At 36.8% G+C, this 24,557-nt stretch overlaps 1 protein-coding gene across 1 annotated transcript in view; it reads right to left on the reverse strand.

The window, feature by feature from the left end:
• The window catches only part of PPEF1 (protein phosphatase with EF-hand domain 1), a 107,689-nt gene that overhangs the window by 8,767 nt on the left and 74,365 nt on the right, over positions 1-24,557 (reverse strand). The window contains exons 11-13 of the mRNA XM_008065471.2: positions 12,588-12,773; positions 11,061-11,203; positions 2,462-2,568 (exon numbers count right to left, since the gene is read on the reverse strand). Of these exons, the coding sequence (XP_008063662.2) occupies positions 2,462-2,568; positions 11,061-11,203; positions 12,588-12,773 (436 nt within the window). The remainder of the gene's footprint in view (positions 1-2,461; positions 2,569-11,060; positions 11,204-12,587; positions 12,774-24,557) is intronic.

The raw sequence follows: 24,557 nt of genomic DNA on the forward strand, positions 1-24,557 counted from the left end.
CCTGGCATTGGTTGTTTATTCTCTTTCTCTCTCTCTCTCTTTCTCTCTGACCAAGGTTTTATCAACTTTACCAGTTCCTTCAAACAATCTTTTTTGCTTTATTTTTAATAATTTAATCTTCTGCATTTAAGGTGATTAATGCCTCTCTAATTTGCATTCCATAAATCCTAATATGAGTATGTTGCATTTTCATTATGATTTAGCTTCAGTATTCCAATTTCCACTGTGATTTCTTCTTTGATCCAAGATTTAGAAGTATAGTTTTCATTTTCAAACCAAAGGGGAATTTTATGACTATCTTATGTTATTAAGTTGTAGCTCAATTCGCCATGTCAGATAATTTATTATATAATGTTTCCAATATTTCCAAATCTGTTGAGATTCATGCAGTTTATGGTCAATTTTTGTAAATGTTCCGTTTCTGCTTGATAAGAATATGTATTCTGAAATATTGCATGCAGAGTTCTACATACGTCTTTTAGGAAAAGTTGACTAATCTTTTGTCTGTTCGTTCTTTTAATTCCTGAGAGGTGAATACTAAAATCTTCCATTATGATGGTCGATTTTTCAAATTCTACTTTATGTTCTGTCAATTTCTGAGGTCATATTAATAGGTGCATATACATTTAGAATAGATTCAATCGTCATAATTAATATTTTATCATTATGAAATGTCCCTTTTATTTCTAGTAATGTATATTTCCTTAGAATTTAAATTGATATTAATAGAGCTGTTTTAGCAATGTTTTTGTTAGTGTTTTCACGGTATATCTTTTTCTTTTTCTTTTCATTTCTCTCTTTTTTTTTTTTTTTTTTTTTGAGTTGAAGTCTCACTCTGTCACCCAAGTTGGAGTGCAGTAGCATGGCTCACCACAGCCTTGCTCTTTTGGGCTCAGGTAGGTGTAATCCTTCTCTAGCCTCCCGAGTAGCTGGGACTATAGTTATGTGCTACCATGCCCAGCTAATTTTTTTTTCTTTTTGTAGAGATAAGGTCTTACTATGTTGCCTAGGCTGGTCTGAAACTCCTAGGCTCAAGCAATCATCCACATTGGCCTCCCAAAGTTCTGGGATTACAGGCATGAGCCACTGTATCCAGCTGGTGTATCTTTCTAAATTTAATTTTCAAGGTTTTGTGTACATGACTCTACTGTCTACTGTTTTCTTTTACTGTTGAGAAATATACCAGTCTAATTGTCATTTCTTTATGGCAATATGTATTTCTTCTCTGTATCCTTTTTAAATATTGTATCTTTGTTACTGGTGCTCTGTAGTTCCACCACAAGTGTGTGTAGGCCTGGTTTTAACTTTATTTATCCTTCTTGAGAATCATGGTTCCTCTTTATCTATGAATTTGAGCCTTTCATCAGTTCTGGAAAAGTCTTGGCCATTAACATGTCAAATGCATCCTTTCTTACATTTTCTCTAATCTTCCCTCCTGGTATGTTGATTAAATGTATGTTAAACCTCATTTTATTGTTCATAACTCTTAATTGCACCAATTATTTCTTGAACAGTGTCTAATCTTCTGTTTAACCCACCCATTATGAATTTTCTTTATTTTAACAAGTATTTTTTTAATCTATTTGATTCTTCTTCAAATAATTTTCAAATGCATGTTTTTGAGTCAATCTTTTAGTTCTTTAAACATTTCTTCCCTAGTTATTTTAGATTTTGTATTTGTTAATTCCAATATCTGATGTCCTTAAGGAATGAAATTTGTTATTTGTTGTTTCTGCTGACTTTCATAGTCGCTCGTCTCCTTGTTTGTTTGGTAACCTTTGGTTGTGAATTCATGTTGGTTGATCTTAATCTCTGGATTTACTACTGGTCAAAATTAGGAATGCTCTTCTCGATGATAAATTTGCATTTGCTTGCCAGGAGCCAGGGGAGCATTATAGACTTGGGTCTGCTTTAGCCACTTTAAGGGTCCAGGCTTAATGTGGAAGTTTCACATTCAGCTTTTCCATCTTCCTACTATACTGCAAGTTAGTCTCAGGACTGATCTATATCTATATTAGCATTTGCCCCAAGGACAATCCAGCTATTTGTGCATGCTTGTTGCTTCCTGCTTTCATATGTGTTTTCAAATCACCTTTAATGGGGAGTGGAGATGCATCCAGGAGATTCACCTTACTATGAGACTGGTAAATGCATTAAAATTCTGCATCCTCCAGAATCTAACTGTTCATTAATAGGAAGAACCTCCAGAGTGTCAAGTCCAACATACTACTAGAATATAAATCTAATCCAGGGTTGTTGTTGGTTTCTTAAGTTGAAAGAAGCTCACTAAAAAGGAAAAATATGCATTTGTTTAGCAAATAATGGATTATATTTTATTTTTATCTCTATTATTCCTTTCTAGGAAAAATGGAGAACTGAAATCCTAATGAAGCAAAGAAAATGAACATTGATCTATATGTAACCTGGTATGTTAAGAAATGGTATTACACAGTTTTGATACCTGAGTTTTTTTTGTCTTCAAGTTGAAAAGCACAAATGAGGTCCGATTTTCGTGCAATAATTCTCTCTTTCAATATCTTGATGGCACTCATTTCCAAAGTGTTCACTCTATGTTAAGAAAGCAATCATTAGGTGAAAGTTACATAAACCATCTTGTTCTGTTTCATTTTAAGGTGCAATGTTAGTGTTTACCAATTTTCACTTCAAATGAATTGCCTAGATTCACAGATACCATGCTACCAAATGGCAAATGTATGCTTATGTGTATGTGTGTATGTGCATTTTGTGAATTTTTTAAAGGATTACAAGTAGTGTTTTCTTTTGAATATCAAAGACTTAAATGAACAATTATTTGAAAAAGAATAAAAATAAAGAAGGACTTGTTCTACCAGATATTGAAATTTACCATTAACTTACTGAAATAAAACAACAGGTACTGGCACAAGAGAAGACAGATACATGAACAGAATGCCACAGAAATTTCATAAATATGTTGAACTATATATGGGAACAATATATATAACAACAGAGGCATTACAATTCAGCAGAAAAGGACATTTTTTATAAGAAAGTGCTAGCATAGTTAGCTAACTATCTTGGATTTAAACCTCTTACCTCAGACCATTTACAGAAACAAATTTTGAGAAAAAACAGGAAGAAAATAGTCATGATGTGTATATATGTGTATCATATTATATATATATATATAACAAAATGGTATATGTAAATCCAAACTTATTAATAATAACATCATATGGAAATGGATCAAATAATCAAATTAAAAGGCAGAGATTGGAGACTGGATAAAAACAAAGTAAAACAAAATCTGGAAGTCCTAGCCAGAGTGATCAAGTAAGAGAAAGAAATAAAAGGCATTTAAATTGGCAAGAAAGAAGTCACTCTATCTCTGTTTGCTGATGACATAATTATGTACCTAGAAAACTCAAGAGACTCCTAGACCTGATAAATGCCTTCAGTAAAGTTTCAAGATACAAAATTAATATATAAAAATCAGTAGCATTCCTATACACCAATAACACTCAAGCCTATAACCAAATTAAGGGATCAATCCCATTTACAACAGCCACAAAAACAAAACAAAACAACACACACAAAAAACTTAGGAATACATTTAACCAAGAGGTTGAAATATCTTTACAAGCAAAACCACAAAACACTGATGAAGGAAATCATAGATGATACAAACAAATGAAAGAACATCCCATGCTCATGGATCAGAAGAATCAATATTGTTAAAATGATCATATTGCCAAAAGCAATCTATATGTTCAGTGCAATGCCTATCAAAATACCAACATCATTTTTCACAGAACTAGAAAAAACAATACTAAAGTTTATGTGGAAACAAAAAGGAACCTGAATAGCCAATGTAATCCTAGTAAAAAGAACAAATGTAGAGGCATCACACTGCCTGACTTCAAATTATACTACAAAACTATAGTAACTAAAACAGCATGGTACTGGTACAAAAATAGATTAATGGAACAGAATAGAGAGCCCAGAAGGAAAGTCCACATACCTACTACAGACTAATCTTCAATAAAGTCAACAAAAATCAAAAATTGGAAAAGGATTCTCTATTCAATAAATGGTGCTGGGAAAATTAGCTAGCCATATGCAGAAGAATGAAACTGGACCCCTACCTCTTACCATATGTAAAAATTAACTCAAGATGGATTAAAGACTTAAATGCAATAGTTGGGCCTGGTTGCATGATCCTGTAGTCCCAGCTACTTGGCAGGCTGAAGCAGAAGGATCACCTGAGCCCAGGAGGTCAAGGCTGTGGTGAACCGTGATCATACCACTGCATTCCATTCTGGGTGACAAAGTGACACCCTGACTCAAAAAAAAAAAAGACTTAAATGTAAAGCCTGAAATTATAAATATCCTAGAAGACAACCTAGGAAAAACTCTTCTGGATATTGGCCTAGGTAAAGAATTTATGATGAATACCCCAAAAGCAAATGTGAAAAAACCAAAAATAGACAAACGGGACTTAATTAAACTAAAAAACTTCTGCACAGCAAAAGAAATAATTAACATAGTGCACAGAAAACCTACAGAACTGGAGAAAATATTTGCAAATTATGTCTCAGACAAAGGACTAATAAAATCCAAAGACTACAAGGAACTCAAACAACTCAACATTTAAAAAAATCAAAAAGTGGGCAAAGGACATTAATAGACACTTCTCAAAAGAATACATATAAGCAGTCAATAAACATATGAATATGCTCAACATCAGTAATCATCAGGGAAATGCAAATTAAAACCACAAACCACAATGAGATATCTTCTACCAGTCAGAATGGCTATCATTAAAAAGTGAGAGAACAGATGTTGGCATGGATGTAGAGAAAAGGGAACATTCATACACTGTTGGTGGAAATGTGAACTAGTTACACTTCTATGGAAAAGAATATGGAGATTTCTCAAAGAACTAAAATAAAATTACCATTTGACTCAACAATCCTACTACAGGGTATCTACCCAAAGGAAAATAAATACTTATATTAAAAAGATACCTGTACTAATAGCAAAGTTATAGAACCAACCTAAGTGTTCATCAATGATTGACTGAATAAAGAAAATGTGGTACATATATACCACGGAATGCCATGCAGCCATAAAAAAAGAATGAAATCATGTCCTTTGCAGCAACATGGATGGACCTGGAGATCATCATCCTAAGTGAACTAACTTAGAAACAGAAAAACAAACATCACATGTTCTCACTTATATGTGGGAGCTAAATAAACATAAAGATAAAAATAATAGACACTGAGGACACTAAAAGAGGGGAGTCAGAGGGCAAATGTTCAGAAGCCACCTATTGGGTACAGTGTTCACTACTGGGGAATGGGGACACCCAAAGCCCAATCCTCATCAGTGTCCAATATGCCCATGTAAAAAAAATGTACTCCCTGAATCTAAAATAAAATAAAATAAATCCCAAGATCCAACTCTATGTTGTCCACAGGAGACACACTTTAGTTTCAAAGATACAAAGAGTTTAAAAGGAAAAGGACAAAAAAAGAAATACCATCCAAATAGCAACCATGAGAGCTAGAGTGGCCATACTAATAGTAGACAGAAGGGACAAGACAAAAATTGTTACTACAGACAACAAGAGATATTTTATAATAATAAAAAAGTCAGTCAGTCAAAAAGATAGAACAATATAAACATATATGAACCTAACAACAGAGCCCAAAACAATATGAAGCAATAACTGACAGAATTGAAGAAAGACATAGATAAGTCAACAATAATGTTTGGGACTTCTATATTCTCAAAAATGGCTAGAGCAGCTAGGTAGAAAATCAGCAAGGATATAGAAGACTTGAACAGCACTCTAAACCAACTGAACCTAATAGTTATGCATTAAACACGCCACCCAACAATAGAATTACATTGTTCGAAAGCACATGTGGAACATTAGATCCTATGCTAGGCCATAACATAGGTCTTAATAGATTTTTAAAAATTAAAATCATACAAAGTTCTTTTTTATCACACAAGAAACTTAAAAATTGTAACAGAAAAAAATTTGGGAAATTCACAAACATGAACAAAAATTAAACAACAAAATCTTAAATAACTAATAGGTCAAAGAAGAACTCACAAAAAAGTTAGAAAATACTTTAATGAAAATACAACATATCAAAACACGTGTCATACAACTAAAACAGTGCTTAGAAGAAAATTTATAGCAATAGATGTCTATATTAAAAAAGAAGAATGATTGCCGGGCTCGGTGGCTCAGCCTGTAATCCCGCGCCTTTGGGAGGCTGAGGTGAGTGGACTGCCTGAGCCCGCGTGTTTGAGACCCACCTGGGCAGGCAAGACCTCATCTCTACAATAAAAAAAAAAAAAAATAGCCAGGCATTGTAGTGTGCGCCTGTAGTTCCAGCTACTCCAGCCTGTAGTTCCAGCTACTCGGAAGGCTGAGGCAGAAGGATCGCCGGGAGCCAGCAGGTCGAGGCTACAGTGGCCGAGAGCGGCCACTGCACTCCAGTCTGGGCAACAGTGCAACTCCAACTCAAAAAAAAAAAAAGAAAAAAAGAATGATCTCAAATCAATATCATAATCTTACACTTTAAAAAAACTGGGAGAAGGGCCAGGCATGGTGGCTCATGCCTGTAATCCCAGCACTTTGGGAGGCTGAGGCAGGAGAACTGCTTGAGCCCAGGAGCTCGAGAGCAGCCTGGGCCGCATAATGAGATCTCGTCTCTACGAAAAAAAATTAAAAATAGCCATGTGTGATGGTGTGTACCTGTAATTCCAGCTACTTGGGAGGCTAAGGCAGAAGGATCACCTGAGCACAGGAGGTTGAGGCTACGGTGAGCCGTGACCATGCCACTGCACTCCAGTCTGGGTGACAGTGAGATGCTGACTCAAAAAAAAAAAAAAAAAAAGGAAAAAGAATGAAACAAACCCAACATAAGGAGTAAAAAGAAGATAATAATAAAGAATAGAGCAGAAATAAATAAAGAGTAGAAAATAATAGAGAAAATCATCAAAACCAAAAATTGTTTCTTTGAAAAGATCAACAAAATGAATAAACTTTTAGACTGCTCAATTAAAAAAGAAGAAGACTCAAGTTTATAAATGGAGAATGAAAGAGGGGACATCACTACTGACCTTACAAAAGTAAAAATATTCTATCCTACCAAAAGCAATCTACAGATTCAATGCAATACCCATTAAGTTACCAACATGATTCTTCTCAGACCTGGAAATGACAATACAGAAATTCATACGGAAACGTAAACGACCATGAATAGTCAAAACAATCCTTAGCAAAAGAAACAAAGCAGGAGGTATCACATTTCCAGACTTCAAATTTTACTATAAGGCTACAGTAATCAAAACAGCCTGTTATTGGTACAAGAACAGGCACATAGACCAATGGAACAGGATAGAGATTCCAGAAGTAAAGCTGCAATTTCTCAACCAACTCATCTTTCACAAAGCCTCCAACAACAAACACTGGGGAGAGGAGAACCTACTCAGCAAATGGTGCTGGGAAAACTCGCTGATCACATGCAGAAGATTGAAACAGGACCCCTACCTATCACCATACACACAAATCAACTCTAAATGTAACCTAAACATAAAAACTCAAACTATAAGAATCTTAGAAAATGCAGGAGATACCCTTATGGAAATTGAACTGGCAACCAATTCCTGATCAGAACCCTAAATGCCAATACCTTAAGAAATAAGATAGACAAGTGGGACCTCATCAAACTAACGAACTTCTGCAAAGCAAAAGAAACCACCAAGAGAGCAGGGAGACAACCCACAGAATGGAAAAAATATTTGCCAACTGTATATCTGACAAAGGTCTAACATCTAGGATCTATAAGGAACTCAAATGTGCCGAAAGGAATAAAACAAAAAGCCCCATTAAAAACTGGGCAAAAGACATGAATAGACACCTCTCAAAAGAAGATATACAGGCAGCCAACAGACACACGAAAAAGTGCTCAGTCTCACTCATTATCAGAGAAATGAAAATCAAAACCACATTGAGATACCACCTAACCCCAGTAAGAATGGCCATCATAAATAAAACAAACAACAACAGATGCTGGTGAGGATGTGGAGAAAAAGGAATGCTTCTACACTGCTGGTGGGAATGCAAACTAGTGCAACCTCTTTGGAAGACAGTGTGGTGATTTCTGAAAGAACTAGAAATTGACGTTCCATATGACCCAGCAATTCCCCTATTGGGAATATACCCGGAGGATCTCAAATCATTCTACAAAAAAGATACCTGCACACGTATATTTGTTGCAGCTCTATTCACAATAGCAAAAACATGGAACCAACCATGTTGCCCACTGAAACTGGACTGGATAAAAAAAATGTAATATACACAAGGGACTATTATGCAACCATAAAGAAGGACAAACATATGGACTTCGTAGCAACTTAGATGGATTTAGAGTTGATCATACTCAGTGATCTATCACAGAAACAAAGAACTGAATACTGTATGTTTTCACTCACAAGTGGACCTTGAATAATTATAATACCATAAGAAAGGGATTGGCAGTAGTAGGAAAATGTCATGGGAGGGGGAGGTGGGATTGGCAGTTGAGGGAAACTGCTAGGGAAGGAATGGGCACACCTCATCAACAAGGGTACCGGCATAATCAATGTTTATATACCTAACCCTGAATTGTACCCCATATCTTTATAATAAATAAATAAATACTAAAAAAAAGTAAAAAATATTATAAAGGAACACTATGAACAATAGTACACCAACAAATTAGTTAACCTAACTGAAAAGGATAATTGCTAAGATGACATAAACTACCAAATTGAACTAGGAAGAAATTTTAAAAGTGAATGTGCTTGTACAAAAACTAAATAAGTAATCAATCAACTCACAAAGAAAAGCCCAGAGTCAGATGACTTCACCGGTGAATTCTACCAAACAATTAAGGAAGAATTAATACCAATCATTCACAAACTCTTCCAAAAAAAAAAAAAAATAGCTAGAACTAGAACTTGCCTAGTACTGTGATGGGAGAAGGTGTCTGAGAAGTGACTGCTAATAGCATGTATTTTCTTTCTCGGATGATAAACATGTCTAAAAGTTAGGTAACGGTGATGGTTAAACAACTCTGTGAATACATTAAACATCATTGAGTTATAAATGAGTAAATTTTATGGTAGGCAAATCATCTCCCAACAAAGCTGTTAAATTTGAGAAGTATTAATATGTATGTGTGTATATACATATATAGAAACGGAAAGAGATATTTTCTAAACAAAGGTGAAAATCCAAAAGTTATAATGAAATTAAAAATAAATATGACTTCAAAGAACTAAGCAAAATCAAGATACCAACAAAATATATATGAAACATCCCTATAAAGTCCTCTATTTCTCATATGCAAAGAACTCCTAAAAATTGATTAGAAAATAACAGGCAACCCAATATAAAATGAAGGAATAGCCGGGTTCGGTGGCTTAGCCTGTAATCCCATGCCTTTGGTAGGCTGAGGTGAGTGGATTGCCAGAGCCCGCGGGTTTGAGACCTGCCTGGGCAGCGAGACCTCATCTCTACAATAAATCAAAAAATCAGCCGGGCGTGGTAGCGCATGCCTGTAATTCCGGCTACTCGGAAGGCTGAGGCGGAAGGATCGCCGGAGCCCAGCAGGTCGAGGCTGCAGTGGCCAGGAGCGGCCACTGCACTCCAGTCTGGGTGACCGAGTGAGTCTTCAACTCAAAAAAAAAAAGAGGGAATAATATAAATAGAGAATTTTAAAAGGAGAAAATACAATGACCAAAAACATAAGATGGGTAACAATAGTCTAAAAATGCTAGTTAAAATGATGAGATTTACCATTTTCATCTATCAGCTTGGCAAAAATTAAAAATAGTAATAATATCTGAGACTATTGAGGATGTGGAGAAATTGGTATTTTTTTATAGACTGTCAATTGTTATAACCTTTTAAAATATCTATTAACATTTTAAACATATAAATAGCACATTTAAAAATCTTATTTTTAAAAATTGGCACAACATTCAGAACAGTTGAATGTTATAGCAACATTTTTAAATGCAAAATCTTGGATCCAATCTGGATGTCCATCAGTTGAAGATGCAGTCACTCCATACCTGCTATGGTACATGTATACTACAGAGTATTATGCATCTACTAAAAAGAATGAGTTAGGTCTATATGTACTAACTTGGAGTGATGTTCCTTATATAATCTTTAAGAAAAAAAGTCAGTTGCAGAATGGAGTGTGTACTGTGATTCTGTCTTTGTTTTGAAAAAAAAAAATGCATGTATGTTGTTTACTATCTTTCTCTTCACAATGAGATATGTGTTTGATGGGGGGTTTTTGCCTATCTTGTTTCTGGCCATATCACCTCTTCCTAAAGCAGTGTCTGAAACATGGTAAGTGTTCAAAAGTTACTTTTCTTCAATGAATGAATAATTGCTTCTCTATTTTTGTACGGGCAAAGAGAAGAGGGTGAAAGGAGCCATTCTAGACTGTTCGTTTTAGTTACCTCTGAGAGAAGATACTTAACATTTTCTTTATACTTTTTTCACTTGTCAAAAACAAACTTATTAGTTTTATAATATACAAATTTTTAAAGGATAATGTAAAAGAAACTAAAGGAAGATAAACTATGAATGTCATCACATGGAGAGAGACACCCAACTATTTTCATCACATATACTTCTGGGTAAAGAAGAAAAAAGAAGCAAGACCAGACAAAGTGATGGGCAGAGAAGATTGTAGGTTAGGGGGACTGAGTAGCTGTGGGGATCTTGGTTTTTTCTGTTTTTTTTTTTACATTCAGTTATGTTCATGGGCACTGACTGCTTTATCTATCTAAAAAATGTATGAATTGAAAATTGCTCCTTTGATTTCAAATATGGGTACATTCACCATGTGTCTGGAACTATTTCCATTTTGTTTATACCAATGAGTAATCAATAAGTGACTGTCTTCACTCATGTGGCTGTTCTTAGCCACTCGGGACTGGTACTACCTGGTCCCCAATACCAGTGTTCAGTATTCTCCTTAGAGTATACTCACCTTTTGTAAAAAGGCTTCAGGCATGTTGCCTTAGTTACTTGGTACTGGAAAAATTGAGGATTCATACCAGAACTCAGTTTGATATAAGCCCCTCGATTGCTGCCTTCTTCATAATAATTAGAAGCAGAAAATACAGTAACAACCTAGTTAAAGAAAAAGAGCATCAGGTTCATGTAAAATTAGTTCTCAGCAAGTCATTCAACAAAGTCAAAAATAGCTCAATTCTTAAAAAGTGCAAATCAAAGTTCATAATCCTCGCAAATTATCCAAGTCTGACATGACTTCCTGTGACTCCATCAGAGGAAAACAAGGCTTTTCCTCAGTGCCCTCAGGAGTTTACTAACTCCTAGCCACTCATCCAACATCCCCAATGCATGATTGCAATCCTGTGTACAATTTTAGTGCTGAATCTCAGAATCCTCTTTAATATTTGGTTTTACAAATTCTAATTTTCTAAGGGGATAAATCCCTTATTTTCTTGCTTTGTTATACTTGAATATGTAAAATAAAATGTGTCTAGTATCTTAAGTGTTATTTTTTTATTTTTCTTGGAGCTAAGTGTAGTAGAGAGGTTTGGGCTCTACAAAACCTGTAACTTAAGGGCAGAGAAATACTGACTAGAGTTAAGGACCACAACCGTCTTAGGAAGAAACCAGCTTTGGTGTCTTGGTGGAATATGAGAGGACAAACTTTGGGGCTGACAGGGGATCTGGCTTAGGCCCAGTTCTGTCCTAATGAGCATATCACTTCAGACAAGCACTGTTTTCTATTTTTTTTTAATTACAGAGACCCTAAATAATACTTGCCTTATTCACCTTGCAATATTGGTATGAGCTGAAAATTAATTAACAGGGTTCAGAAAAACAAAGTGCTGACACAGAAGGCAATAACTATGCAATCTGTATTTCCATTTGTATTTATTGCTGTTCACTATTTAAAAAGGGGGCATCCCAGGACAACTTGGGACAAGAAACTAGTTTCTCAGTCCTCACCTCTTCTAGACTTACCAGGCATCATTGAAGGAGCACAACATACTCCATTTTAGTGGCAGCAGCTAAACTAACTACGGTGAGCAACTTGCTGGAGATCACCTACTCAGGGAGATGAAGGGAAGTATGTTTTGTGTTTTGGGCCCTGCACAGGGAATGTGCAAAAAAAATGAAAGAGCAAATTAGATTCATTGCAGCCTTTTATGCACTTTGTGAGAAAAAAGTACATTCTTAACCCCACTGTACAGGACAGTTGCCTTACAATTAGTAAAGAACAAAGCCATTCTGTGTGTGTCCTTAGTGCCACGTGTCAGAATTTCTGTTTCTGGGATTAGGGAAGATCAATAAGTCAAATATATCTCAGTATAAGGGACAATGAGGCCCCTTCGAATAACCTAGGTGAACCCTACCTTCTCTGGTTTCTGTTTGGCACTAGGGAAGACATCTCATGAGCTTCCAGGTCAGACACACTCTGTGAAGAAAAGACTGTGCTTGGGGGATGGATGTCTATGAGAATTCACCAACAAAGTTATCTTACCTTCCCATCATGGCAGATTTCATATCCTTCGGGCTTACATTCATGAGACCTAATAAGCATCTTCAACTGGTGTCTACTAAGAATCCTGGCAGTAACATCTGGTCCAAAATAACAGCCCCCTCCTCGACATGTATTTGGGTAACATCCTTTTTTGCTTCTGGGATCACTCCACAGAATATCAATAACCTTGGAACAACAAACCAGATTAGGCTACAACTTACATGTAAGAGTCTATCTTTCTGGAATACAACTTATCTGCAAGAAATATTCATTCATGATATCCCAAAGACTACTTCTCATTCCTCCTCAAAAAATTATTTCAGAGGTGGAGCTTATGATGGCGACCGAACAGGTCAGACTGTGAGAGTCTCCGCAAAAGCAAGTGTCCATAAAGACTCTCTGCATGAGTAGGTGTGCACTGGTAGGAGAGTGAAAGTCCGTCTGAGGGGAGACTTGGGGTTCATGCACCCAGGGCCCCCCTCTGAGGGTGACTGCAAGCTCCCACCATCCTGAGATTGGAGCACGAGCATGCAAGATCATCTGCTGTTTGTGGGACTCTCCTGAGAAAAGCCTGATGAATCCAGCTGATTCTCATCACCTGGCACCTGGCCCACACCATCACCTGTTATAGTGAATCAGCTGGAGCCCCAGATCTGATCAGTGGAGAAAGAGAATCGGGGAGAGCCGGAGAGGAGCCCCATGCCCGGTGAGGAAATGTCAACTGCAGCCATTTTTTCTGTCCCAGGACCAGGCAGAGACCTGTATTGCCCGGCTCAGCTCTGCCCAGCTCCACCTAACCTCCAACTTGGGACCTAAAGTAATCTCATCAAACTGGGAGAGACAGAAGAGAGACCTGTGTGCTGAATCAGACACAGGTAAGATCTAAGTGGCAGACATGAAAAGCAGCAAGTTGGGTGAGTCCAGATCTGATCCACCCTCCTCCCACAGTAGGCCTAGGGCATCTGACCCAAGCTGTGAGCACATCAGCCTGTGCTGAGAGCAACCCTATCAGCCTGCGCTGAGAGCCAGAGATCAGAACTGAAAGGATGTTGAACTTACAGGAATGACCTCAGAGTGAGTCTGGTTCCTTGTTTTTATTTTTTTATTTTTTGTCTGTTTGTTTCACTCATTTTTGTTTGTTTTTTGTTTTAGCTTTTTTTTCTCTTTCTGTTTTTGATAACGTTTGCGTACTTGCTTTGTTTCTATTATTTTGCTGGCTTTTTCTCTTTTTTTTCTCTTTTCTTTAGACTTCCTGCTTGTGTATGGGAAGATTATATCAATAGGGAGGTTTTTGTTGGATTGTGTGTTTGTATGATTATCTGAATGTTTTAGATTTTTTTACTCTTTTCTGTCTTTGTGTCTCTTTTCATTTGTTAGTTGGTACGTCTGTCTGTTTTCCCTCTTACTCTTTTCTCTCTCCACCTTCCCCTTGCCCCCCCCTTCCTTTTTCCATTATTTTCCTTTTTCTTACCTCATTTTGCTTCCAGGTAGCAAACCTATACCCCCACTGCATGGACAGATTGTAAGGCAGTGGGAAGTGGGTTCCTGGGTGCCCATACACCTGTCAGTGGATACTGGAATGTGCAGATAGATTTTGAATCACAGCTCCCTCCTCAATTAAATCTCAAAACTGCAAAAAGTACAGCCCTCAACCCACAGTCCAGTTTCAGAATTGGACAAAGCCAGAGGATCACATAAGGAAGAATAGGAGACTGAGCAAAGAGAAGTAAAAGCAACCCAGTCATCCCTGAACAACAGAATTAAAGAAGAGGAGGAAAAAAGTGTGTGGGGGTGAAGAAAATCTACACAAGTGAAGAAAAACCAATAGAAGAATATGGGTCTCACACAGACCTTGGTGAGCCCAGACACAGAAAACAGACTATGGAATGCAAACAATGAAGAACCCCCAGAATGACTGGTCTCTAACTATAAACCCAGATATCAAGACATTAATAGAGAGAATAAATAGAATTGAGGAGAGACAAAAGGAAAATATGAAGGCATTGATAATAGAGATAACAGCAGTAAAGAATAATGTGAGTGAAATAAATGACAAACTGACAAGTATGGAAAGCAGAATTAGACAAGCAGAAGAAAGAATCTCAGAGCTTGAGGACCAAAATATAGAACTAACCCAAACGGTCAAAAACATAGAAAAGAAGCTTTTAAAGACAGAACAAAACCTTCAAGAGATGAGTGATTATTTCAAGAGGCTGAACCTAAGAGTAATTGGACTTCCTGAGGCAGAAAGAGAGACAGAGACCACCCTGGAATAACTATTCTATGAAATTATTCAAGAAAACTTCCCTCATCAATCAGTGATGTGACCATTCAAACACAAGAGATTCAGAGAACCCCTGCAAGACAACAAATGAGAAGACCAACTCCTAGACACATAGAAATTCACCTAAACAAAGCAGGTATAAAAGAAAAAATCCTAAAGGCATCAAGAAAAAAAAGTCATACTACCTACCGGGGAAGACCAATTATAGCACCAGATTTATCTACAGAAACACTTCAGACTAGGAGAGCTTGGAGCCCAATCTTCAGAGTTCTCAAAGATAAACAATTTCAACCAAGAATAACCTACCCCGCTAAACTAAGCTTCATCAGTGAGGGAGAAATAAAATCTATCCCAGATATTCAATCCCTAAGAACTTACGCTGCCTCTAGACCAACTCTGTAAGAAACACTTAAGAAAATATTAAACACAAAAGAAAGGGAAGAAAGAATGACAATGTTCTTCACAAGATTGCAAGAAAAAGATTGAAAGCACACATGAATCAACCCCAAAATTAAAAGAAACACAACAAACAGGAACAATAACAACTCTATAAGAACCTCATGACAGGGATAAACTCTCACATTTCAATAATTAGCCTGAGTGTGAATTGACTAAATGCACCACTGAAAAGACATAGAATGACAAAATGAATAAAATATCATGAGGCAACAATATATTTTCTCCAAGAGACTCACCTCACCAGAAAGGACACTCACAGACTCAAAGTAAGAGGACGGGAAGCAAAATTTCAGGTGAATGGAACACAAAAGAAAGCAGGAGTTGCAATCTTAAAATCAGAAAAAACACCCTTTAAGCTATCAAAAATTTTTAAAGATACTGAAATTCACTATATAATGATCAAAGGTTCAATCCATCAACAAGAAATATTCATTCTAAACAAATATGCACCCAAGTTCATAAAGCAGCGTATATGGAACTTAAAAAAGAGATTGACTGTAATACTATCATAGCTGGGGACTTTAATACCCCACTCACAACCCTGGACAGATCATCAAGACGAAAAATCAGCAAGGAGATCTGGAACCTCAATGTGACTCTTGACCAAATAGACTTAATAACCTACAGAACACTCCACCCCACCCAATGACCACAGAATATATATCTACTCATCACCCTATGGATCATACTCTAAGATCAACCACATCCGTGGCCATAAATCAAGCATAAACAAATTTCATAAGATTGAAATTTTGCCATGCACCTTCTCAGACCACAGTGGAATAAAAATAAATATCAACACCAAGAAAGTTCCCCCAAAACCCACAAAGACATGTACACTAAACAGCATGATGCTAAGCAACTCCCGGGTCAACATGGAAATCAAAACAGAGATTAAAAAATACCTGGAAACAAATGAAAATGAAGAAATATCTTACCAAAACCTCTGGGATGCCATGAAAGCAGTAGTAAGAGGGGAATTCATATCTCTACAAACACACATGAAGAAAATGGAAAGATCAAAGGTAACAGCCTAACAAGTTGCCTAAGGAAGCTGGAAATGCAAGACCACCAAAACTATAACTTCAGCAGAAGAATCCAGATCACCAAAATAAAAGCCCAAATCCAGGACATAGAAGACAAAAAGATAATACAATAAAATCAATAAAATCAATGAAACAAAAAGCTGGTTCTTTGAAAGGATAAATAAGATTGATGGTTCCCTAGCTAGACTGACCAAGAAAAAGACAGAAAAACCCCAAATAAACTCAATAAGAAACACAAAAGATGAAGTCACAACTGACCCTGAAGAAATACAAAAGATTATCAGAGACTAGTATCCACACTTGTATGGAAACAAACTTGAAAACCCAAAGGAAATGGAGGAGTTTCTGACATCACACAACCTCCCCAGGTTGAAACAAGAAGAAATTGAGACCCTAAATAGACTAATAACAATCCATGAAATTGACTATGTCATAAGAAAACTACCTACAAAAAAAAAAAAAAAGCCTTGGACCAGATGGCTCTCCAGCTGAATTCTACAAAACATACAAGGAAGAACTGATACCAATTCTATTGACGGTATTCCAGGTAATTGAGAACGATGGAACTCTCCCCATATCATTTTATGAAGCTAACATCACATTGATACCCAAGCCAGGTAAAGACCCAACAAAGAAAGAGAACTACAGGCTAATATCCTTGTTGAACATAAATGCTAAGATACTCAACAAGATCCTAGCAAACTGGATTCAACAATACATATCAAAAATCATCCATGACCAAGTAGGCTTCATCCCTGGGATGCAAGGCTGGTTCAACATTCGTAAAACCATAAACGTAATTAAATACATCAACAGATGTAAAAACAAAAACCATGTGATTATATCATTAGATGCAGAAATAGCTTTTGATGAAATTGAGCACCACATCTTGATAAAAACCCTGGAACATCTAGGCATGGATGGAACATACCTCAAAATAGTAAGAGCAATCTATGAGAAACCCATAGCCAGCAAACTGCTAAACAGATGGAAATTGGAAACATTTCCCTTGAAAACTGGAACAAGACAAGGATGCCCACTCTCACCCCTCCTGTTCAACATAGTTTTGGAAGTTCTAGCTAGAGCAATCAGAGAAGAGAAGGCGATCAGGGCTATCCAGATAGGAAAAGAGGAAGTCAAGTTATCTCTCTTTGCAGAAGACATGATTGTATACCTTGAAAACCCAACAGAATCTGCCAAAAACCTCCTGACACTGATAAAGGACTTTGGCAAAGTCTCAGGGTATAAAATAAATGTACAAAAGACAATTGAATTTCTATACACCAATAATAAACAAAGTGAACCCCCCTCGAAAAAAGCACAAGTCCATTTACAATAGCCACAAAAGAAATTAAATACCTTGGCATCTTCCTAATCAGAGATATAAAAGACCTTTACAATGAAAACTACAAAACACTGCTCAAAGAAATCAAAGATGACACAAACAAGTGAAAAAATATTCCATGCTCATGGATTGGAAGAATCAACATTGTTAAGATGTCCATTCTACCTAAGGCAATCTACAGATTTAATGCAATACCCATAAAATTAACAGCAACATTCTTCTCAGACCTAGAAACAACAATACAGGAATTCATATGCAAACATAAACAACCACAAATAGCCAAAACAATCCTCAGCAGAAAAAAAAAAAAGCAGGAGTTATCACACTCCCAGACTTTAAACTTTATTATAAAGCTACAATAATCAAATCAGTCTGGTATTGGTATAAGAACAGGCATATAGATCAATGGATTAGAATTGAGATTCCAGAAGCAAAACCTCAATTTCTCAACCAACTCATCTTTGACAAAGCCTCCACCACCAACCACTGGGGAGAGGAGAACCTATTCAGTAAATGGTGCTGGGAAAACTGGCTGACCACACACAGAAGGAAACAGGACTCCTACCTGTCACCATACACAAAAATCAACTCTAAATGGATCAGAGACCTAAATGTAAAACCTCAAGCTATAAGAACCTTAGAAAATGAAGAAGACACTCTTATGGAAATTGAAACTGGCAACCGATTCCTGATCAAAACCCCAAGTGCCCATGACATAAGAGATAAGATAGACAAGTGGGACCTCATCAAACTGACAAGCTTCTGCAAAGCCAAAGAAACCATCAAGAAAGCAGGGAGACAGCCCACAGAATGGGAAAAAATATTTGCCAACTCTATGTCTGACAAAGGCCTAACATCTAGGATCTATAAGGAACTCAAACGTGCTGAAAAGAAAAAAACAAACAGTTCCATTAATAAGTGGGCAAAAGATATGAATAGACAGTTCTCAAAAGAAGACATATGAGTAGCCAACAGATACATGAAAAAATGTTCAGCCTTACTAGTCATCAAGGCGATGCAAATTAAAACTACACTGAGATACCACCTAACTCCAGTCAGAATGGCCATCATCAGTAACAAAAAATAACAGATGCTGGAGAGGATGTGGCAAAAAGGGAACACTTCTACACTGTTGGTGGGAGTGTAAACTAGTACAGCCTCTGTGGAATACAGTGTGGCGATTCCTAAAAGTTCTAAAAGTTGACCTCCCATATGACCCCTCAATCCCCCTACTGGGAATATACCCAGAAGAACTCAAAGCACTTTATAAAAAAGATAACTGCACACATGTTTATCACAGCATTGTTCACAATAGGAAGAACATGGAACCAACTGTACTGCCCATCAAAAGAGAACTGGATAAAAAGAAATGTGGTACATATACACAATGGAATAGTATGTAACCATAAAGGAGAACAAAATCATGAACTTCACTGCAACCTGGATGGACTCAGAGTCTATAATACAGAGTGGTCTTTCACAGAAACAAAGAACTGAGTATCACATGTTCTCACTCATAAGCAGACATTGAACAATTATCATAATAGTATAAGAAAAGGATCAGCAGTAGTTGGAAACTGCCAGGAGGGGGGCGGGGAGAGGGATTGACAACAGTGGGAGTCTGCCTGGGAAAGCGGGGACACACCTCATCAACAAGGGTACCTGCACAATGAATATTTGTATACCTAACCCTGGATTGTACCCTACAATTTAAAAATAAAATATTTTAAAAATAAAAAAAATTTTAAAATGATTTCATACTCATCCTCTCTATGAATCTTTCCCAGAATAATTTTATGTCCATAGCCATCCCAAACCCTTTCTTCTCATCTTCAATAACCAATTTAGTGATAACAATAACCAAGGTAGCAATACTTAGTAACCATGAAAAATTAACCTATATCTTTTATTTTTGTTTTCAAAAATTCCATCATGGCTGTGCATGGGGGCTCACACTTGTAATTCCAGCACTTTGGAAGGCCAAGGTGAGAGGATTGCTTGAGCCTAGGAGTTCAAGACCAGCATAGGCAACATAGCGAGACATGGTCTCTACAAAAGTAAAAAAATTAATCAGGCATAGTGATGCATGCCTGTAGTCCCAGTCACTTGAAAGACTGAGGTGGAAGGATTACTTGAGCCCAGAAGTTTGAGGCTGTGGTGAGCTGTGATTGTACCACTGCCCTCCAGCTAGCCTGGGTGACAAAGTGAGACACAGATTTTTTTTTTTAAATTCCATCACAATTGTTGAATCTACAATGTTCTTTTCTCTTAAAAGAATTTCACTGTCACATTCAGGGAAGAAAGTGGTTCTCCACAATGACCACACATTAGGTGTTCTTAATATGTTCAAAGAGATAAGCTAGATCTCCTAGCTTGGCTTTGGTCTGGGTTTTTGTCCTGTGGTCACACAGCCTGAGGAAACCCTTGTTCTTTCATATCACAAATATCATTCAAGAGTAATTCATAGCAAGAGCGTTCTTTAAAAGGCATTAATTAACTAGCAGTTAATTAACTAGTCAGTTAATTCACCAAACAATCATATACTGGGTATTTGTAACAACAAACATTGCTCTAAGACAGGGGTCCCCAACCTCTGGGCCATGGACTGGTGAACTAGGTGGCACAGCAGGAGGTGAGTGGCAGGCAAGTGGAGCTCTGCTTTCTGTCAGATCAGCTGTGGCATTAGATTTTTCAAAGGCGCGAGGTCCCTATTGTAAGCTGCACCCTACTGTGAGCTGCATATGCTAAGGATCTAGGTTGCATGCTCCTTAGCTCCCCATGAGAATCAGATACCTGATTACCCCTTTGCTCCCCATGAAAAAATTGTCTTCCATGAAACCAGTCTCTGATGCCAAAAAGGTTAGGGACTGCTGTCCTCAAGCATCTCCTTCACCTTTTGCCCCCTTAATAGGTACATTGTCCTGTTTAGCAATACATTGAGCATTTGCTTAAATCCACAAGTGTTTTATATCATTTCCTTTTGGGGCAGAAAGAGGCAAATTCAGGTTACATGATATCCAGGACTGAAGACTCAAGTTTTTAAGGATATTTTTCATAAAAAATTGGAGGCTCCCTCTTTTTGGCCTCATCTCTCTACAGTGTTTCTTTCTTGAAAGTTCTCCTATAATAGCTTAAAGAGTAGTAAGAAAAACTATCTCTGTCACTAAAGCTATTTAATTTTGAAAGAAAAAAAAACTCTCTGTATCTCACTTTTGAAATCTTTAAAATCAGGCATTTGGGCCAGCTGACCTGTAAAGTATCTCAAAGTTCTAACAGAATATGATCTAACAGTCTATATTTTCCCCATGTTTCTTTTGAGGGAATGAAAAAGCAGCATTTGAAGTCGTGCCGTTATTCTAGTAGGTTCAAATCAGGTCTTAAGAAGAAGACAAGAAATGGTTGCTAACCCTGACTATACACCCATTTATAGGTTTGGTATGGAAGGGAAGCTAGAAATTAGTGAGGGAAAAGATAGTGAGGTGGAAAGAAGAGCAGAACTGGCAGGAGAGCAACCCTGGAATGATAAGCACCTGGTCAGAACTATAGGAATCCTATGCCAGGCACATACCAGACACTTGCAGAGATTTTGATGATTAATTGAAGTAAGAATTAAAACCACCCAAAGAAGAGACAGCACAGGAGTCTCCTTTCTCCCCCACTGAATTCCAACATTGGCACAACTCTACTCCACAAATAAGTACAATGAAACCTTTTTACTTTGCTGGTGTTTAAAATAACACTTGCATTTTAAACTGAGTCATATCTGGCTCTTACATGATGAATTCATGTTTGGGGGACATAATTTAATCTGTATTACAATGAAGGAAAAACATGGAACACAAAGAGTTGTGTTTTATTATGATGTGAATAAATTTTCAATTTCAACATGGGATACAAATAATTTATAGCCAAAATTACCCCCGGGAAACTTCTTAAATTACCCTTAAAAATAGAATACAGTTGTCCCTCAGTATCTGAGGGGGACTGGTTCCAGGACCCCCCCCACACCATCCCCAGGATACCAAAATCCATGGATGCTCAAGTCCCTTATATAAAATGGTATACTTGCGTATAACCTATGCTCATTCTTCTGTATACAGATGGTCCCTGACATGATTTTTCAACCTTGTGATGGTCAAAAGCGATAAACATTCAATAAGCTTCTTGATTTATGATGGAATTAAATCCGGATAAACCCACTGTAAGTTGGAGAGTATCTGTACTTTAACTCATCTCTAGATTACTTCTAACACCTAATATAATGTGGGTACTATGTAAATAGTTATCATACTGCCTTTTAAAATTTGTGTTATTTTTATTGGTTCATTGTTGACTATGCATGATTTTATGTATGTAACCTTACACAATGGTATGGATATATGAATATTTTATCTATATGATGATGGTCACTATATATGATAAAGAATATTTATGAAAATAACATTTTACAGCATTTTTCTTTTTTGCTGTTTGCAATAATTGAAATGTACATAAGTTAAATGTATATACGATGGGACTCTGTTGAACTAGATTAAGCACTGACCAAGAAGTTAGCTCTTCAAGTAACTACTTATGTCACTTTGAGCAAGTCACCTGATGTATTTGGGCCTTAGTTGGTATCAATAAAATGAAGAAGATATATCTAGCTTGAATTTTTCTTTGATTCCAAGTCATAAGGGGTAACAGATTTTTAAGAAATAAGCTTCTCCTTCAGAATCCATTCCATGAGTTCTGCATTTCTTTTTTCTTTCTAGAAATTATTCACTTTACTAGTTTTACCAAGATTGTGGTGGTAACATAAATTTAATTCTAGAACTCATAAACAAATAACATAAAGGCCCCTGTATTGGTGAAACAAATTCCTCAGTAGACACTATCTCTTTCATCTCAACAACACCCTGTCCTCTGAAATGTAGGAGCCTTTGGGTGATAATTACATGAAAGATTATTTACAACATTCTTTCCTGTAAAATTTCAAACCAAAAAATGGATAAGTTTTACTGAACCATAGCTTTTATATGAACTGTTCAACAGAAATATATTTGTGTTTCAGACTTTTAAATCTCCTCAATCTAAAATAAGTCCTTCAAGAAGTAGATTGTGCTTGTCTGCAGCGCTGAGTAATCCAGTCTCCAAAAGTGTACTTTGGGGGAGAGTCAATAGCTCTGAAAGGTATCTCTGAAATGCTTCCCTTCTAAGACATTAATAGTATAGATTCACAATTCTTTTGTATTTTCCTTTAGTTATACGTTCTCCTTCCAGTTTTTGATCATGTCATTTGAAAGCTATGCTTCCAGCCAGGTGGCTAGATTTCTTGATTTCTTTGAATGCCTTCCTCCTGATTACCTGAACAACTTTTACTTCATTGGGTGTGGAGTGAGTAAAATAGGTCACGTCCTTAGTGAGACCTCTTATCACCCTTGAGTCATCTAACCCTTCAGAAAAAGAGCATGGACATTCGATCCAACCTTGGAATCAAATCCTGGTCTATCACTACTCCCTGATTAGCCACTGGACAAGTCATTTCTTTTTTGGGAGCCTTCTCAATGAGGCTACTTTATTTAAAATTGCAATTCTGCCCCAAGTCCAGTTTTCTTATTCCCCCCTCAACCTGCTCTGACTTTTATGTTTCCATAGAACTTATCACTTAATATATCATATCATTTACTTATTATTATATTGTTTATCATCTAATGCCTCTCCCTAAAATATAAGCTCTGTGAGGGAACAAATCTTTATTTGGTCATTGACATTTCCCAAAAGCCTAGGGCAGTGTCTGGCATGTAGTCAGTGCTCAATAAATACCTGTTAAATGAATGAATAAAGAGAAGGGATTCACTCAGGCTATAAATAATTAAAATTATTTTTGAAACCTCTCTGGCCTCTCTCTCCTTGTAAGTCTGTCTTAAAGGAAGAGTATCATATTCATCTTTGTACAATGACTTAACTCTGAGTAAATATATCCCCACATCTCAGTGAACATAAGGTAAAATTTAAACTATGGCATTCTGCCAAGAATTATGAATTTCCATGACTACAAGACAAAATAAACATAGCTCATAGCTATTAAGAAATAAATGAGCTATTTTAATCTGAAAATTTCAACTCTAGCTAACTTATGTATGTGTGTCTACTATATATCAGGAACTGAGGGAAAAAATTAGTGGTACAATTAAAATTATTAAAACATTGGAAATGAGATTCTGGTCCATTTCACCCTACATCAGCTCCAGGCACATGTGTGGAGTCTGTGAGATGCCACATCTATATTGTTGGGGGAGGTTCCACTGCAGAATAATGACCCCCCCAGTCCCTTCCCTCCCACTTCTTAAGGCTCTATCTCATCTAGGCTTCCAGAGGTCACACTTTTCTTTTTGTGTAACTCCAATTTCTTTCGTATTATCCGTTTTATACACCATAATCTTTGTTCAGTCTGGAATTTGGATGTTAAAATTTAAGGAGGAATCCTTTTCTTCTTGCTATGAGATGTCTCTTATACTTACTTAACTTTTAAATATTTTAGATGCACAAGCCAGTGATGAATTCCATTCCTTACTCCCTCTCTCTTCCTCCACTTCCCTCTCCCTCCCCCGCCCCTAGTTTTAGCCAACATTTTCAGCAATCACAGTATGAGGATACGCAATCAAGAAACGAAGGCTTCTTTAACAATTATCTGAGGGAAGTGAAAACTTAAACACTGCTTGGTAACCCATTTAATTATTTTTCCTACTTACAGATATTAGCCAACATCATGTGGGTGTGTGTCTTTGTGCACTTGTGAGCACACATGTGCATGCAAATGCATGTATGTGTATTTATCTCTGAACAAGAAAGTT

This window comes from Carlito syrichta, unplaced genomic scaffold (genome assembly GCF_000164805.1).
Source record: "Carlito syrichta isolate Samal-C Ts95f unplaced genomic scaffold, Tarsius_syrichta-2.0.1 Scaffold308488, whole genome shotgun sequence".
NCBI classification, from domain to species: domain Eukaryota; kingdom Metazoa; phylum Chordata; class Mammalia; order Primates; family Tarsiidae; genus Carlito; species Carlito syrichta.